This window comes from Pteronotus mesoamericanus, unplaced genomic scaffold (assembly GCF_021234165.1).
Source record: "Pteronotus mesoamericanus isolate MK-2021 breed Mesoamerican mustached bat unplaced genomic scaffold, CSHL_Meso_final scaffold_31, whole genome shotgun sequence".
NCBI classification, from domain to species: Eukaryota; Metazoa; Chordata; class Mammalia; order Chiroptera; family Mormoopidae; genus Pteronotus; species Pteronotus mesoamericanus.
Window position 1 is genome coordinate 17,169,431 of NW_026555312.1, and position 19,093 is coordinate 17,188,523.

At 37.5% G+C, this 19,093-nt stretch overlaps 1 protein-coding gene across 1 annotated transcript in view; it reads right to left on the bottom strand.

Moving 5' to 3' along the window:
- The window catches only part of PHACTR1 (phosphatase and actin regulator 1), a 514,659-nt gene extending 499,468 nt beyond the window's left edge, over window positions 1–15,191 (bottom strand). The window contains exon 1 of the mRNA XM_054591889.1: window positions 15,089–15,191. Within this exon, the coding sequence (XP_054447864.1) occupies window positions 15,089–15,191 (103 nt within the window). The remainder of the gene's footprint in view (window positions 1–15,088) is intronic.
- Window positions 15,192–19,093: the final 3,902 nt, after the last annotated feature.

Sequence of the window (19,093 nt, forward strand, 5' to 3'; positions counted from 1 at the left end):
TTTGAAGATTTTATTAATTTTTAAAGTTAAGACAGAAAATTAAAGGTAATAAATCTGAGGAGCTTGATTTAGGTTAAACTAATATGTATGTGTGTGAGTGTATATGTTTGTGTATGTAAAAAGAAATAACAATATTTACCAAGTTATAAAGAATACCTATTTTTACATGATGAATATAGTTTAGTTTTGTTGTTTGTCTATGTTTTCTAAATCTTCTATAATTGTTATATGTTACATTGGTAGTGAGAGGGAAAAACAAGTTATGAATATCATAAGAAGCTCTCATAAGCACTTAGGCAGGTTACCTCCCTCCACCCTGACCCATCCAATTCAACTTAAAGGACAGAGACCCATCATCTTATAGTGATAGTTTACCAAAGAGGTAAAAATAAAAAATGACCTTAAGAAGTTGAACCTAAAGGTGTAATTAATTACACAAAGCAACTCCATTGCCACATTACATATTATAATATTGAGACATTCTATCTTTGAATGTGTGGACATACATGAGCCATGTATGTCCATACATCTTTCCTAGTATTGCCATAATTGCCAATATAATATAGGGCTACAGTGTGGTAGGAAGAATGAAAAGGTTCAAGACTGTAATTTGGGCTTCATTTCTAATAGCTGTGTGGAGCTTGGGAGGATACTTCATTATTGGAAACATGGAATACTTCTGTAAAATGGTGATAATAATAAGTACTTCACAAATTTTCTTTTCCAGGATTAAATTAGATAATAATTACCAACCCCCCGGCACATAAATGTGAATCCTCTACCCACTCACATTTCCTTTTGCAACTTTTATACATGTCCAGGCTATTGAACTAGCATAGGATATGGAGCTAATGTAAAAATCAGCCTTGCAGTACGATGTTTGGAATGTGGTCTTGCTCTCCAGATACAAGGATTAAATTAGCCTAAGCCAAGTAGTTTTTCTCTGCCTGTTTTCTGTCAAGTTTAATCACCAAATAGTGCATAATCAACTAAATGGAATAGAAAAATCTTACTGCCTAGGTTCCAAAAAAAAGTAAGATCTATTTTTAACCAGCCATAGCTAAACCTCTCTCTTTTTATTTTTCTTCTTCCTTTGCAGCATTCTGTGACAGCCTATAGTTCTGTAAAGTGATTGAGCTGCATTGAAATTTAAAATAAAGCAAACTTATGTTCTTTAGATGGTCCCATAAATGTTAACTCAGAATTTTGTTTCTTATGAAAAAACAAGCCAGAATTTGAAATGATGTTGGTAACTTCAAATGTTTAGTTCATGTAAATATTTCAAATGGACCATTAATTTTACATACTAGTGCTAGGGAGAAAATAGTGTATTTATAGTATTTAATTTAGAAAATGTTTTTAAACAATCTCCCTATCTTTTAAATAATATGAAAGGAAAATAAAGGTCCAGTGGAACCACATATTCAGAGGCAGATAAAAACACATTAGTGAAGTTATTTTCAGAATAACCAAGGCAAATAGAACAGTGGATTTTTTTAAAGATCTTTATACCAAGCTTTATACCTATAGAACTTATTTCCTACAGGTCATATATGCTTGGATAATCTTTTTTTTTTCCATTTTAAATTCTTTTAGTTTTTATAGAGGAAAATCTCCTGTATATATTTTTATTGTTTTTCAAGTACAGTTGTCCCCATTTTTCCCTCACCATTCTCCCCCACCCCACCCACCCCCACTTCCCACTATCAATCCCACCCTCCTTTGCTTTGTCCATGGGATTTTTATATATAGGGCCTATACATGTATAGGGCCTTCAAATTCAATGTATTCTAAATTGAATTTAACTTTTTCCTCCCTCCATCTTGATTCTCTTCCTATTTCCTCTTTTGGTGAACAGTTTCGTTATCCATCCAGTGAAATTAGGGAGAACAGTTGGGAATTATTCAAAGTACTCCTTTCTCATATCTTTCTATTCACCCTACCACGGCATATCTACAAAAAATATTTCAAAGTTCCCTCTCTCCTAACAAATTCACTGTCAATTCTGTTTTCGGGCTGTCTTTACTTCTTGCTGAGGTCACTGCACTAGCTTCCAAATGGTTCTCTTTGCCTCTACTCTTACTCTTTCCAATATGTTCTCCATATTTGTGGTCTTGATAAAAACCAATCTGAAGATGGATTTCCACTGTATTAGATATTTTACTGGATTCAGTGTCAGATTTGGAATTCCTCAGCTGGGTCTACAAAGCCTTGCATGCTATTCTTTCTCTTCACTTGTCATTCCCCATATCTCCATTACACCTATCATTCTGTGACATGTACAGTTCCTCTAATGTACTCCTAATATCTTCATGCCTTATCCCATGCCATTTCACACTGCCCAGAATATTGTTTCCCTTCCTACCTATATCTAACTTAAAGGCAGATTAAAAGTAATCTGCTCTTGGACACTCTCTTGGAAAGACATCTACTTCCCTCCTCAATATACACACACATCATACACACTAGCATACCTTTGTCTGATTGGATGCTCTCATCTGTGCTTACAAAACTCCCAGTGTGTACACTTTCCCAGCATTTATCTTTTGAAACTGAAATTATTGGTTTATTTGTCTGTCTCTAAATTAGATGGTTAATTTCTTGAGACCAGGGGCTTTGTTAATTTTGAGTTTGAATTCCCAGCTCATGGTTAGTGCTTAACAAATAGTGAATGTTAAATGAATATAAACTTGGCTTTTTCTTTTACTTTATTCATTTACCACTCTGGGCTCTTTTCTTCATATAGAAAAGTAAAGATTTAGAATAGTCAATGGGTGTCAAATCCCAAGCCTTATACTATTTGCTCCAAAGCATCCAGGAGCTGCAAAAATAAAACAAACAAACAAAAAAACCCTTAAAAGATAAGAAAACTCAGATTACCACACCTGACTCCCAAAGATTCTGAGCAGTACACTTGGGCAGAAACTGTAGATTGTATGTTTCTGACATGTAATAAGTCTGGGATCAACTGGCCTAAGAACTCTCTTTCAGCTTAAAAATCCTTTGAACACTCTGTTTTCTATGAATAGATTCCAAAATTCTTTTTTTTTCAATTACAGTTTACATTCAATATTATTTTATATTAGTTTCAGGTATACAGCATAGTGGTTAGATAATCATACTTTACAAAGTGATTCCCCCAATATTTCCAGTACTCACCTGGCACCACACAGAGTTACTACAATATTATTGACTATATTCTCTCTACTGTACTTTAGATCCCTGTGACCATTTTGTAACTACCAACTTGTACTTCTTAATCCTTTCATCTTTTTTATTCAGTCCCCCAACCCTCATCCTCCCCCTGCCACCCAGCAACCATTAGTCTTGGGATCTAAGGGACTGTTTCTGTTTTGTTTGTTTATTCTTAATCTGGTGCTCAAGTTCTCTTTCCGAACTCACTTTCTCCAGCTTCAGGTATCGCCTTCACCTTCTTGTGCTTTATGATCCAGTCATACTGAGTTACTTACAGAGAGACATGTACATCATATACATGCTAGCTTTTCCCACAAGGAATGCCCCACCATCGGGTTAACTCCAGGATGAAGGTTAAGCATCAACTCTTCTAAAAAATTCTCTGACCTCTTTCTTTTCTCCTTGTAGTTCTTTTTTTTTTGCTTCTGTTTGAGCACTTTGTTGTATTAGATTGTCTGAGCTTCCTGAAGACAAAGAACAGTTACTCAATGAATGTTTTTCCTTTCCTCATTGTGGCAATATATTACTCTTTAAAATTTATTGAGACTCTACTAATCTAAATGTATTACTTTATGTCATTTAATCCTCATAATAATAATACTGCATTTGTTATCATTTTGCAAATAGACAAACAAATATTCAGCCATTTGCATAGCCAGTCACATGGCTGTTTAATGGTTGGGTTAGAATTATCTTCTGATGTTGCTTTCTTCACACTACTATGTCTTTCTTAAGAATCAGGATTCTTAAATTTTTTAAATCTTAAATTTTTTTAAATAAAGAGAAATATGATTTAAAGTGAATTTTCCCAAATCTATTTCCTCTTTGCTAGGTAAATGCTGATGTATTGAAATTACTACAAGAAAGCCACATTCTGATAAAATAGAATTTGTTGTAAATTAAGAGGAAATCAGTAGTTTAGTTAATGTTTCAAAGAGTTTTAAAAAATAAAATTCCAAGCAGTAGAACTATAAAGTGGATTCTTTTGGGATTTGTGAGCATTTTTATTTTAAAAATCTTTTTTTTTCTTTTTCTTATTCCTGTGTGTTGATTGTCTCACACTTCCAAAGGGTCTAGACCAGTGATTTTCAACATTTTTCATATCATGGCACACATAAACTAATTATTAAAATTCTGCAGCACATCAGAAAATACATTTTTGGCCAATATGGCATAAAAATAGGTATAATTTTCATTCATTCATTCTCACTAGACAGCTATTGTTGTATTGGCTGTTGTTATTTTTTAAAATTTGACAGTCTAAGGGAGAAGAGGTCAGTGGCCCTGACTAAATAGGTATTGCATGTTTTAAAAACTGTTGTGGCATTTGGTTGAAAGTTGCTGCTTTTGACATATGAGTTAGGAATAAGTGGTGACAAAAGGGAGATGGGACAGGGGTTGGGGGTGTCTCTCAGGGAAGCTGAGGCCCTGCCATTTTCCTCTAAGGCTTAACAAAATTAAAATATAATTAACATAAGAGCTAACATTTGTTAAATGCATATTACATACATGATATTTTGCTTAGTGTTTTATATTTATTGGTTTCCAAACTTTAGTTATTCCTGTATCATTTTATGAATTTTGCTATATCTGTCCTCTGCATTATTATTTACTTAATGTTTTTTCTTACAAGGACCTTTGTCAGCCTATTTTTCCTTTTTTTTAAACAGTAGCCCGTAAGTATCAAGTCTAATTATGTTTTTATATTTCAATTAAATGTTTTTGATTTATATGTTTTCTAAAACATAATGAGACAAATACATTATTAATATAATAGAGTTCATGTGTTACCTGAAAAATCATAAGTTGTACTGTAGTTTGTGAAATGCTATTTTGTTTCATTTTATCCTCAAAATAATCCTTTGGGTTAAGAACACTTATTATTATCATTTGCATTCCTAAGGGAAAAGTGAAGCAAAGAGAGATGAAATAACTTGCATAATGTCACAAGCTAAAGAGGGGAAATCATAGTGTAAATTCAGATCTGGTGCTACTTTGAAGTTCAGGCAGAAACAACTATGACATTCTTTAGCCAGTCAGAAAAGAGATTTTCTTCTCACCTCCAATTTTTCATATGCCATAATTACAACTTTGTAAAATGTGAATGTGTATGAAAGTGACTGAAAGTATTAAAAAATTAAAATAATTATGTGGGGTTGATTTTCTTTTAAATTTTTTCCCAAATGGTTTAATATTACCTTACTTTGCTTTTACCCTTGAATAATTGAAAAAAGATACATAGGCCCTGGCCAGGTGGCTCATTTGGTTGGAGTGTCGTCCCACACACAAAAAAGATTGAGGATTCCATCCCGAATCAGGGCACATACCTAGGTTCTGGGATCATACAGGAGGCAACCAATTGATGTTTCTCTCTCACATCGATGTTTCTCTTTCTCCCTCTCCCTTCCTCTTTCTCTAATATCAATAAACATATCTTCGGGTGAGGGTTAAAAAACACTTTTTTAAAGGAAGAAGACAGTTCTATTTTTAATTTTTAGAGGTATCTCCATACTGCTTTCCACAGCGGCTGAACCAATCTGCATTCCCACCAATGTGCACAAGGGTTCCCCTTTCTCCATATCCTTGCCAGCACTTGTTTGTTGATTTACTGTGATAGTCATTCTGACAGGTGTGAGGTGATATTTCATTGTGATTTTAATTTGCATTTCTCTGATAGTTAGTGACATTGAGCATCTTTTCATATGTCTATTGGCATCTGTATGTCTTCTTTGGAGAAGTGTCTATTCAGGTACTTTGCCCATTTTTTAATTGGATTGTTTGTTTTTTGGGTGTTGAGTTTTATAAGTTCTTTATATAATAACGCCTTATCAGATGTATTGGCAAATATGTTCTCCTATTCTGTGGGTTGTCTTTTTAGTTTGTTGATGATTTCCTTTGACCTAGCAATCCCACTTCTGGGAATATATCCAAAGAAACCCAAAACACTAATTCGAAAGAACATAAGCACTCCTATGTTCCTTGCACTGTTATTTACAATTGCCAAAATATGGAAGCAGCCCAAGTGTCTATCAGTAGATGAGTGAATAAAACTGGGGGAGAGGCAGAGACAAATGTATTTGAAAAAATAAATTAAAATAAAATTTAAAAAAACATTAAAAAAATAAATAAATAAAAACAACTATGGGGTATTTGCACAATGGAATTCTACTTGGCCGTAAAAAAGAAGAAAGTTTTACTCTTTGCAATGGGTGGACCTGGGGAATATTATAGTAAGTGAAATAAACCAGTGAGAGAAAGACAAATACCATATGACTTCTCTCATATGTGGAATCTAATGAACAAATTGAACCTGAACTAACAAGCACAATAGAGACAGATTTATAGATAGAGAGCAGATTGACAGCTATGGGGATGGGGGTTAGTGAGTGGAGGGATAGAGCAAAAAGGAAAAAGTTCTCATGGACATGGACAACAGTGTGGCGATTACAGGGGGAGAAAGTATAGAGGGGATAAATGGTAATGGGTAAATATAATAAAAAAGAAAACAAAACAAAAAATAAGAAAGGAAAAAAAGAAGCATAGATCTGAAAAATAACCTCTCTATTCATTCCTAGAATTCCAGAAGTCTAATTTAACCCCAACATTCTTTCAGTGATATTGTATGAGTATGTGGGTCTGATTGTTTATTTGGTGCCCTGCCACTTCTGGCTTTTCCCAGGGCTGGGATCACCTTTGGGAGGGAAGAGATTTAGGACTGTTGATGGGATTCAGGAAAGTTCAATGGGATCACTGGTGGCGGTTGGGGGAACTGTGTGGGGTCCCCGGGTGCCTGCTTTGGGGGAGATTAGGGGATCATTGTCCTATGTACGGTCTTTCTTGTGTCTTGTGTCTTCTTCGGTAGATGTCTCTATATTCATTTTAAAAAAGTAAAATAAAACCTTAAAGGCGATATTAGCCATGAGCTGATTTTGATATGCTAGACTCCCTATCTTTGCCTCTGCCAACTCAATCAGTCACAGAGGGTGGTTCTGAACATTTTGGGAGGGGGGAGCAGAACAGGTTTATTTGGGCAAATGAGAAGTGAGAATTCTTTCCTAAGCACCTGCAAACTATTTATGCTATTTTGGTCATGGTGGATGCTGACTGTGTGTGGGCTGCATCCTTAATCCACTTTCTCATATGTCTTACGTGAGCGTAGGAGTTGTTAATTGATTGGAACTATTTCATTGTATTTTCATATGCTTTTCTTCCTCTCTGTCTATCTTTCTCTCATCCTCTCTCTCTTCTCCTTTTCCACATTCATGTCCACTTTACTTACGAGCCCTGAGTCACAATGTGTGGCAAAGCAGGTGTTTGCTGGGGGCAAAGGCGTGCAGAGCATTAGGAGGCCATGTGCAGACAAATTGTCAGTGCTAAGATTATGACTTTGTGTACTGTTCCAAGGGCACACTCAGAAATAGAAGGTTGGATTTCAGGGTATTCTGCATATGGATGGAATTGGCAGGCTGGCTATCTTAACAATATTTTTCCTTTTGATCTGCCTTCACACTGTTTTTCACACAAAATGCCCCTTGTATTAAACAGCGGTGTGGGGAACTTGGGTATGAGCATTTAGAGGTCTAAAGTGGAGTGTGTGGGAGGTTGGGAAGGAAGGCTTGGTAGTTAAGCTTGTCATCCATGAGTGAAGCACAGCGTGCTGCTTCCTGGCTGGAGTTATAGAGAAAAACAGAAACCAAAAAATAAGTATTTGTTGAGGGTTATACCATAAAAACAAGGCTGTAAACTTCAGAAAAGTGTGATCTGAAGCACTTCTTGGAGACAAGGGTCTGAGAAATAGTATGATTACCTGTGAACTGCTTGGTTAGGACATCACCATGAGGAGACAGAGAGGATGTGGCTGATTTTGCTATTGCTGGTCCTAGCCAAATTCTGAAGGGCAAGTGGGAGGACATTAGATTGGTAAATAAAAAGGGTTATAATCCAATTGGCAGTCATGCCCCAAAAAAGGATCCAGTTGGTTTGCAATCACTGTCCCTGCTTCTATTCTTATGGAGCAAATTAGATGTGCAAGTCCAGATATGAGCCACATCTATGACAATGACATTAAAGTCTCAGGGGACAGACACAGAAAAGGAAAAGAACCTGGCACTACTAGCAAGACTCCTAGAAACACCAAGGCCAGGCATGCAGTGAGTGGTTCTCAAAGTTCACATCTTCAGTGTGGGTCTGAGGTAGGTATGTACAGCCATCTTCTACAGAGTCTGGGCAGAAACAAGAGTGTGAATGGTATCTGGTTTGAGGATTAATCAGACTCAAATAGTAAGAACTGGACTAGGCAGTACAGAAATAAAGAAGGAAGGGAAAAGGATTTCAACTGAGGTTCAGCTCAGAGCTAGTTTCTTGAACATGTTCAGAGCAGCTTTTGAATTGATATCAGGTTCATCAGAGCAAACATTGAGTGGTCACCTCCTCCACCGTTCTCATTTTAGGCAGAATAAAAATTCAGCCTTCATAGATTATTGCATATTAAAAATCCCTTCTCAAAAGGGTACTATTAAGGGACCTGTTGAAATCTATTTTAAAGGTTAATTCTCTTCCATAGTTTACCAATTCCCTCCTGCTACATTTTCTTGTTGCTTTTGATTTTTTAAATTCTTCTATTTTATAGGAGATGTTGCAAAAGAGTTGATGACTTTTTGCTATTTCCTGCATCTCTATGTATTTAAAAATTATTTTTACTTGTGCCTCTCTTTGGCCTTAAATAGAGGCTCTATTTTCAACTAAAGATATTAGTACTTTAGAGGTCTTAGGAAGTCCTTTCCCTGAAACCCAAGTCTCTCTTTATAATGCAGATTTAAGCATTTTCATTCCTTCAGTTCAACAGAGACATTTGATAAATCTTAATGCTTCTACTGTATACCAGGAGAGTACTAGGCACCCAGAAAATGATATTAAGGAAATTATCATGACTTAGGCAGGTAACAGACACCTAAGTAATAATAAAACAATAGCATTGACAACTAACCAATAATAATAAATAATGTACTAAACACTTTATAGGTATAACTCAATTCTTGAAAATGTCTATAGATTCAGAGCTAGCATTATATCCATTTGATTAGGACCCTGAGGCTTAGAGAAGTGAAACCATTTATGTGAGATTATGCATCTAATAACTAGCAGAAGCAGAATAATATAGATGACAATGGCTATAATGAAGGCTGAGCAGAATGCTTGTGAAGAAAGGTCTGGAAAAGTCAGGCAAGTCTTCCCAGAGAAAGTGACAAGGGGGCCTTGTCTTGCATTAAGCACAAGAAAGAAAATAGCAGGAGCTCATTCTCTGAGGATAACTATTGTCAATGATTTGCAAATAATTATATGCTACCAAATGTCTTTGTCTCTCAGGGCCCTGTTAAGTCCTGGAGGTTTAGAGTTTAGGTTTAGGGTACATTGAACTTAAAGCTAAATATGGAAAAACCAGCATTTCTGACAGATTCCACAGGGTGGGCTAAAGGTAGAGCTGGGAGGCAGTTGGGGAGTTGGAGGAGAAAATGGTTGAGAAGGGGGTTAGATGGATTCCTCTCTATTTCCAAAAACAACTTGAAGAGACTCTTAGCTGCTCACTGTGGCATTTATCAGTTGTCAAAACTGGCACTTCTCTTTGTTGAACAAGACAATGTAGATGATAGAAAAGATACATTATGATGAAGTCACAATGACTGCAGCACCAGGTTCCAATGTCAAGAGTTATTTAAAATGATAAAAGAGGGGGGATTGTGAGCAGGAGTCATAAATTTGATTGCCTAGTGACTTCAGTCAATTTGTTCTCTTTTAATGTATTTTCCATTTCGAAAGTAATTTAAATGTCCAAAGATATGAATGGTCTTTGAGAACAGAAACCTAGCACAGTGGAAAGGGCAAAGATGCGCATGGTATGAGGAGATCTGGTTCTAGTCTTCTCCTTATCACTGTAGGCTGTGTGACTTGAGTGTGTGGCTGAACCAACCACTCGGAGCTTCAGCATCTCCAGAGGTGTGATTTGGTACCTTCATTGTTTGTGGGGTTGTTGGAGTTGGATATACTTGAATTCAAATGGCTATGCTTCTAAGTGTGTAGTCTTTTATTTTAAAATTAAATGTATTGGGTGACATTGGTTCACAAAACTGTATAGGTTTCTCAAGTGTACAAGTCAACAAAATATCATCTGCACACTGCATCATGTGCCCATTGCCCCAAGCAAAGTCTCCTTCCATCCCTATTTAGCCCCATTTGCCCACCTCCACCTACCCCAACCCCTTTTCTTCTGGCTATTACCAGAGTTGTCTGTTTCTATGTGATACACACACACACACACACACACACAGACACACACATACATACATATATATTTATAATATAAAATAAATATATAATATATATTATAAAATGCACATGTGTGTGTTTTATAAACATATATGTGTTTTATACACATATATATGTGTTGCCTGTGTTTATGTGTTGTGTGTGTGTGTGTAGTCTTTTCTTATCTGCAAAATGACCATTATAATTCCTCTTTCCCTAAATTTCTTTCAGGATTAATGAATACAATGAATATGTAAAGTGCAGCATGAGATACAGAGTCCAATTCTTTTTTAAAATGTTATCCATTTGCATCTTTCCAATGGTTTAGATTCATTTAAAAGGAGATACCAAAATAGATAAGGATTCTCAGGTAAGAACAGTTGCACGATGTGCTAAAACCTCCTTTTCTATAAAATGGGAAGTCAGTGGTTCTTAGCTCTGGTTGCACATTTGAATCACTGAAGAGAATTAAAAACATTTCCAAGTGTGAGGCTCTCCTCCCAAGACTGATTTAATTAGTCTGCTGCGGTATTCTGGCCTTGAGTTTGTAAAAGCTCACCAGGTATTTCTTGTGTACAGGATTAAATCATTGCTTTTCAAACTTTAACATAAATTACCTGGAAATCTTGTTAAAATGCAGATAATTCTTCTCTAGGTCTTGGGTGGGGCCTGGATTCTGCATTTCTAACAAGCTCCCAAATGAAGGCTCTGATGCTGCTGGCCCAGGACCACGCTCTGAGTAGCAAGTGATTAATCATCCATAAGAGTGGTTTTCAACTGTTAGTGCTCATCAGAGTTACCCTGCTGCTTGTTGAAAATGCAGCTTTGGGACCTGGGTCTGGCCTTCACAAATTCTGTTTCACTTCCTTTAGGGAGGGACCAAGAGAATCACTGATCTGTAATGTCCAATTCAACATGAAAATCCCATGATGATGCTAATTTTCTGATTTTATAATGTGACTTCTGTCCTCGTTCAATTGTTCAGTAAAATAAATTACATAGTCTGAAGTTGAGTATGTTAGATATCATTGTCAGGCCCTGAAAGATGGGAGGTTTCAAGTGGTGTGATGTCAAACATAGCTGACCTTTACGCCATGTGTATCTTCAGCCACCAGAATTCCCTACATGAGTTAATGGAGTCCTTCAAAGAACTCCCTCTGTGTGAGCAGGATTTACTGCCGACAAAACATTCACAGATTAATCGGGAGAGCATCCTTCATCAAGGGGAGAGGAACAAATGACCCTGGGCTTTTTTTTTTTCTGCTCTCTGCAACACATCATGTATCTAAAGCAGAATCCCTGGAGACATGGGCTCATCTTCCTGACCATCTTCCTTCCCATCATCTTGGGATCAAACCAAGGGAAAGTGAAGATGGGAGAAAATAACAAGCTATGTTACTCAGCAAAGAAAGCAACTGACTTCTGAAAAGCTCTGGGGCTTCCAGAAGAAGCTGTCTCATAATAGAGTGAATAGCTTCTTTCCTTCTTTCTCTTCTTCTCATCTTCCTGCATTCCTCTTGTTCTTACTGGCTAGAATAATCCTCCTCTTAGGGACATACTCTTACCACTTTACAAGAAAAATTGAAAAACTCTATTAGGCTTAAAAATATTACAATCCTGGTATTATTGCTTTGGATAAGCATTTTGCATGTTATGTTAATTACATGGTTGGTTTCCAAGAAGTTTATGAATTTGTAAATAAGTTGGTATAAGAAAGGTAATATGGAAAATGAGAGAAACTTGTATTTTCTTGCTTCCCTCTTTAAAAGTATTTGTACCTATAAGAACACTTGACCAATCTGTAGAAGTACCTATATGAACTCTAGAATGGACAACTCAAAAAGGTAATCATCACACACCAGTTTAGCTGACCATGTCCTAGGCCACCCATGTTACAGAAGAAGGTCCCAAAATGTGGCCACTTGACCTTACTAACATCCCTCTGTTCCTGAATTAGGCTGACCAAATAGAGAGTTGCCATGTGTTTGTGGCTCAGCAACAGCACAAGGCCCCAGTTGCCTCAAATGCCTTTCTCAAGAGCCAGCTCTCATCCTTCCTCTGGTCCACAAGCCTCTGCCCATTCCCTTAGAGCCATTTATCAGACCGAGGGGCTTATTATCTAGGGAAGATTGTGGCATGTGTGCCGAGTGGAAGGAAGCAGCTGTGAAGGAGCTGGAGCGATGCAGTGAGAAGTCCCACATTATAGTGACAGTGAAGGCCTGGAAAGGGGACTCTGCTAGTGACCAGTCCTAGGTGGTGGGGTTCTGGGTAAGGTGTTGGAAGGAAAGGGGCTCTTATCTTCAAAGTGATAGGAAGGACTAAGTGGATAGGGAAAACCAAGACAAACTTTCATTATTTTTCAATTTTTCTGTGAGTTATACTTTGATGAGGCAAGGATATGATCACTGTGTTTTACCATTTATTTTTTAAAAATTTACCCAAAATAGGAAGTAAAACTCCTATCAGCCCACATTTATTTGCAAGGCAGTGGCTTCCTTTGACATCTCAGAGGAGAGAGGGCCTTTTTGCCAGGGAAGTTTATTTTATTGATTTGCTTAGGTATGGCATTTCCTCTGTTGCAAAAACTGTTTCAAGCACTTTCAAATCTTACCTCACTAATGCATGTAACAACTTATAAATTAGGCACTATTATTTGCAGAGGAGGGAACTAAAGATCAAAGAAGTTATTTTGCCCGGATTCTCTATGGCAGACCCAGGATTTGAACCTAGACAGTCAAGGTTAAGGGTGTTATCCCAGAGCACTGTATTATCTTGCCTCTAATACTAAGGACAGTGTTCCTGCTCTGGGGTGGAAAGAGAGAAACTGGACTGGATGGACTGTTTCTTAAATGTTCCCTAAACTGCTGTGCCAGTTAGGTCATCATCACTGGAGCTCTTGCTTAAAATTCAAACTCCTCCTAAGATTTACACCTGGATTTCTGATTCAGGACGTCTGGGATTTTGGGGAAATAGACCTAGATGGTATTTAGGGAACCTCCATTATTACTATAAGTCCAAAAGTCTTTGATTGAAACGTCATTCTTATTATCCTAAAATGAATGTCATATCAGAAAGCAGCAGTAGCTTATGCTACCACCTCCCATACATTTTCTAGTCATTCCAGCTCTGGTGTCTAAAGCTGTCACTGATGGTGACAGTTCTGACCACTCCACCCCCAGCTCCATCTGCTGACAACCACCAGGCTGCCTTGAGTCCTCTGAGACTCCCACAGCCTGCCTTTTTCCCTTCCGTTAAAAACCCAAAGCCCAGTCTCCTTAAATGTTTAAGCTGTTTCTACTGCAAGGCCAAGAGGACAAGTTTATTATCTACACTTATTTGTCACTTCCCTTCTCTTGTTCTGCCAAGTGAGGCAGCTCAGGTAGGTGACTCCACCATCCAACATTATTCTCCCATTCACATTAAATGGACGGGACCCAGCAACGTTTAAACACAGGACAGGAGATGGGACTGAGCGTTGCCTTAGCCCCCTTTCCCTTTTGTCCTCCATTCACTCTCTCCTCCTGATACCTTCTTACTTACAGACCCAGAGGACGCTGACGGTTGTGGCCAGCCTCTACCCTTCTCCTGCTTGAGTAACATTTTCGTGTCTTTTTAAGTGGTTAAGAGTAGCAATGCTAATTTCAGACAGCCAGAGGAGCAGAAAAATGAGCTATTATATCACTGTTGTGAATTTAAGCTGTGCCGATGAGTACACTGACCCAAACAGATAAACCAGATAAATTCTAAACACTTTTGACTTTAAGAAGGTTGAATCATGCCCAGAAAAATGGAAACAGAGAAGGAGGAGGCTCTCAAGGCTTCAAAGTTGCCATAAGAAATTGGCTGGAGAACAAGGTAAAACCCATTTAGAAGACACCACCACTGGGAAAGCCGCGGCAAATATTATCAGTGCTCTGAGTGAAGTACTGTCACCCCTCAAAGCGAAACAAACCAGCATTATCAAAACAGTGTTTCCTTCTCGGCTCTGCCTTGTGACTTCCAAGAACTCAACTACTTTTCTGTTTAGGAATATAGGCATTGCCCTGCTCCCCAGTGCATTAGTTGTACCATTTGGGATATGCTCATCATCAAGTTGCTTTGTCTGAATACCCTAACTCTTCCATGGGAAAAAGAAAATTTAAAATATGCTTAAAAAGTCTCCTGCCTCCCAGGAGATTCCACAACACACTCCAGCTTCTTTCTGTGTTCTAACATGGTGGGAAAATATCCTAAATGTCCCCTTGAACAGATGAGTGAAGCAAACTGGGGCATAGCTGACCATCTTGAAATATGTAATAAAAATGTACACATCAGCGATACCTCACAACAGGCATGTCCCTTGCATCTCCCCGAGTGCAGTTAACTTCCTTGAGGCAGTGACTGCATTAATCTAAAATAGATAAGGCAGCTGCAGAAGCTCAAGGCTGACCTCGGGAGCCTCTAATCCAGCTGGATTTCAGTCAGATAGGTCAGGGTGCCCCAGGTCTCTTCAAGTGCATTGCCTGCAAACTCAGCCTTTTCTGGGGGTAAAAGTGTCCCTGATGTCTTTCACACTTAAGCTTTTCTCTCTTTCTCTCATTTTATTTATTACCTTGGGCTCCTTGACTGTAGAAGAATCTTTGTGCCGACTCAACATCCAAGAGTCTATGGGCAGACTCGACATCCAGAAAATAATCCATTTTGGGATAATCCATCCTTGATGTTTCAAAAACAGAGTTTTAACACAAAATAGTCACTCGTATGCCTACAAAAGAGAAAGAAAATCTCACAGTATTTTAGACTGTCAAATAGATTTTTAAAGTCCCAAACATGCATAGATATAGTAAGTATATATGTATATACTATATATTTAAATTATTCCATTATAATAGCCCATTATTTGACCGACATATCCAATTCTAAAGGCACCCTTCAACATAGCTCTCTTACTGTATGAGAAAATGCCACATTTAACTAACATTCATTTAAAGTAATATATTCCACTCAGAAAAAAACAGATGATCCAGTCTAAAGAAAGATAGCATGCCTGTCTTTCCTTGTTGTACTAACTGGAAAACATACTGTTAAATTCATATGCTATCCATTTTCTAAAGGTCTGTCTGATAAATGGCATCATTAAGTGTCAGCTTTTCTTAATATTGATCCTCAATTGATCCAGAGAGAGAGTTCTGAGAGAATCCCCTTGAGCAGCAAGAATCGCCTGGGAATCAGAGCCTCCACTTAAAGATGCTTTGCATTTATGACACATGCTGGCATGTTTGCTGTAAAATGCTTTGAATCCCTTCCTTTATAGCAATTCCTTCCAGCACATTTTATAAAGCGCTACAGTATTATTACCTGCTTGCCCCTGACATAGGTTGCTTTTAAGAAAGAATTCTATAGAGCAGTGACAATTATTTCAGAGTTACAATTATCCCCACAATATTATCATGCACTAGTCTGTCAGGAAGCATATATATTTCACTAAAAAACATTCTGCCTGTTGGGTTCTTTCAAGCATATGCAGCCTTTCCCTGACACTTGCATAAATGAACTATTTCTATTTGTGCAGGATGCTTTTGGAAAGAATCAACAAGACAAAGTCATTAAAATCAAGATCAGAAAGCTAATCCAGCTATTTCTCTTTTTAACAGTGCACAATTTTAGTTTAAGAAACCAAGTCTGGTAAGAGGAAACTTTAATAAATACCCAAAGATACCCCAAGAACAAATCATACTTACTGCAAAAAGAAAAAGAAAATCAAGGGCTAACTGCCGGCAATAAAAGCAAGAGCAATTTCAGCCAGAGAGTCTTTGATCTCACTAAATATTCCCGGTGGAAATAAACAATTTGATTTTTTTTTATTAGAATGGCAATGAATAACGTATTCCATCCACTGGACTTGCTTTTATCAAATAAAATGGCCCAGAGCATGTTACCTTAGCAACGGAAGGTGACGCCAGCCTTAGCCTCTTTGTATCCTCCACTGTGAAGGAAGAAAATGACCAGTTTCCTGTGTAAAACTTTGGCAGAAAACCATCCCCATCAAAATCTACACGTAAGTGTCACGTGGGTCCTTTCTCCATTCCTCTGTCACTGCCCATCTCTTATGTAGAGAAATGTCATAATCAATAAAATAATGATTTTTGGTTTAATAATTTATTTTTACAGCCCCAAGTCTCAGTTTGACTTGAAATGACAACAGAATTATAAGATTAAATAGTTAATATGATAAGAAAGTTGTCTAGAAATTGTTGGGGGCACCAGTTCTTACCCTAATGCTGTCTAGGGTGGTAAGGAAAGGTCATTTTAGCTAGCACATGTTTAACATTCTCCTGTTATAATTATGACAAAGATCAGCCATCGGCATCTAGGCTGAAAATAACTCTCTTGCCTTCTGTGAATCAGTCACTGGAAGACGCTTAAAAAGCTGTCAGAAATTTCCAAGCTTTCAAAACAAGCATTATAACATAAATCTTTTGTGAGATTCCCGTACCCGTACCCCAACCCCCGCCAAAAGAAAGGTAGCCAAAAAAGATATATGAAAGGAAGAGTCTTAAAGTTAGCAGGTACTCACCAGCACTTGTTGGCCTCTTTCAATAGGACACTGAGCATAAAAGGAAACTGCACGATGCTGAGCCTACAAGCCCAAATGAACAGCTTCTAATTTTCCCTTCAATCTCAATTCAAGAGCATGAGCAGGGGAAGGTGATGGATTTGCCCATTTTACATTGTGATGAAATGCAATCCCTAAAAGAGATCTGAGTGGAGCTGCTCTTTAGAACACATTAGACTGCTAATTTAAGAAAATTGAAAGGTTTTGTTTTACTGTCTTTTATGTGTTCTCTCTGCTACCCCCTCAATTTAATTTGCATTTAAAATTATGCTTCTGTCTCCTCGGTTCTCCAAGGTGTGGAGTACTTTCTAATCACGACCGCTGCTTGGGTAGGGTTTGGTGCAACGCCACTTTTATTCTGAGCTGCAAAGCAAGGTGGGTAATTATAATCATGAGCCATATTCTGGAGTGAAATACAGAGTGCACATTTGATTTCACCCATTTCCCTTTATTCTGATCTTTCTTCTTCTTCCTGCCTTTCACTCCTTGGTCAAATCTTTCCCCCCAATCATACCAATCTGGCTATGTTCATTTGTCTCTGAATGTAGCAAAATAATCCTAACACCACAAAACAAACAAGCAAACAAACAAAAAACAAAACCTTTGCTTAGATACCTGAACTTATTCTGGTTGGATATCCTCCTGTCAAACCTCAGTAAGGATCTTTCGGCACAACACTTGATATCTGCTCATGAAAAGCATAATAATAGCCAAATATAAGCCCTCTAATGGGTTTTCTACAACCTTGTGGCACCCTTTGTTGACCAGACAGCACTGATAATAAGTACAACATGGTATGGGATATGCTGGGTTGTTAATAAAAACGAAGCTACATTTGAGAAGCCTTGGAAGGAAGACCACCAGACTCTTCCTTCCCATGTACATAGCTATGCTGACTGTTCCTGAGACAAACAAAAAAATATTCTGCTATTTCTCCTGTGGGTTGTCCTAGCTATTCAGAACAAATTAGACACAAAGTTGGTATTGCAGAGAGTTAAGTCTGATGAAAGAGCAATCTGAAACTACCAATTATAGGCCCTTGTAGGAAAAGTAAGAAGTCAACTTTGGACTCAGAATGCAGGCATACCCTGGAGATAATGGGAATTTGATTCAAGACCAGCACAATAAAGCGAGTCATAATCTTTTTGCTGTTAGTCTTGCATTCAATTTGTAAAAAACACACAAACAAATAAAAACATACAGTGTAACACCTGTAAAGTGCAATAAAGCAAAGCACAATAAAATGAGGTATGCCCATGCACAAAGCTTTGCCTAGATCCAGGGACTTAACTTTTCTAAGGTTACAATTGTATTCAGCCCCCAATGGAGACATGCTGAACACTTGACATTTACAAGAGAAAGCTGTCTTCTGGTTCCTTTAGCTTACAGTACGGTGTGGGCGACAGGTTCTGAACTCTGTATTGTGATTCTGCTGAAATTGTAATGACTCATAGGGGAGGGAAGGAGAGAAAGAGAGAGAGAGAGAGTGAGAGAGAGAGAGAATGTACAATCTACTGACAAACACTGAACACCAATTATTTAGGTGAGCACAAATGAATGTGTGATTGAAGGAGATGCTAAATTGGAAATCTGAAGAATAGAGTTGATTCCCAGGGGTTGGGGGATGGGTTTAGAAGTTAGTCACTTTAGGAGAGTTGACCAAGAAGAAGAAATCTGAAATGTCTTACATGTAATGTGAAAGGGCTACAATTTAAGAAAACTCAGAGAGAAAAATTTCAACTTAGAAGAAAGAAATGTATTTGGAAAGGGGATGATTGATTATTCATTTGCAAAAAGAGATTTCATTTTACTAAATAATTAATGACTGGGTTCTTTGAAATAAATTGATCAGTTTCTGAATTACATCTTCAAAAAACGACTTTACTTTCTGGGGAGTATAGTTGTAGTTTACATATAGAAATATCCATATGAGGGTTTTTTTTAAGTGGGGAAGCATTATAATGTTCAAAAGCCAGTGTCACAATCTAATCAGCCCAGTTC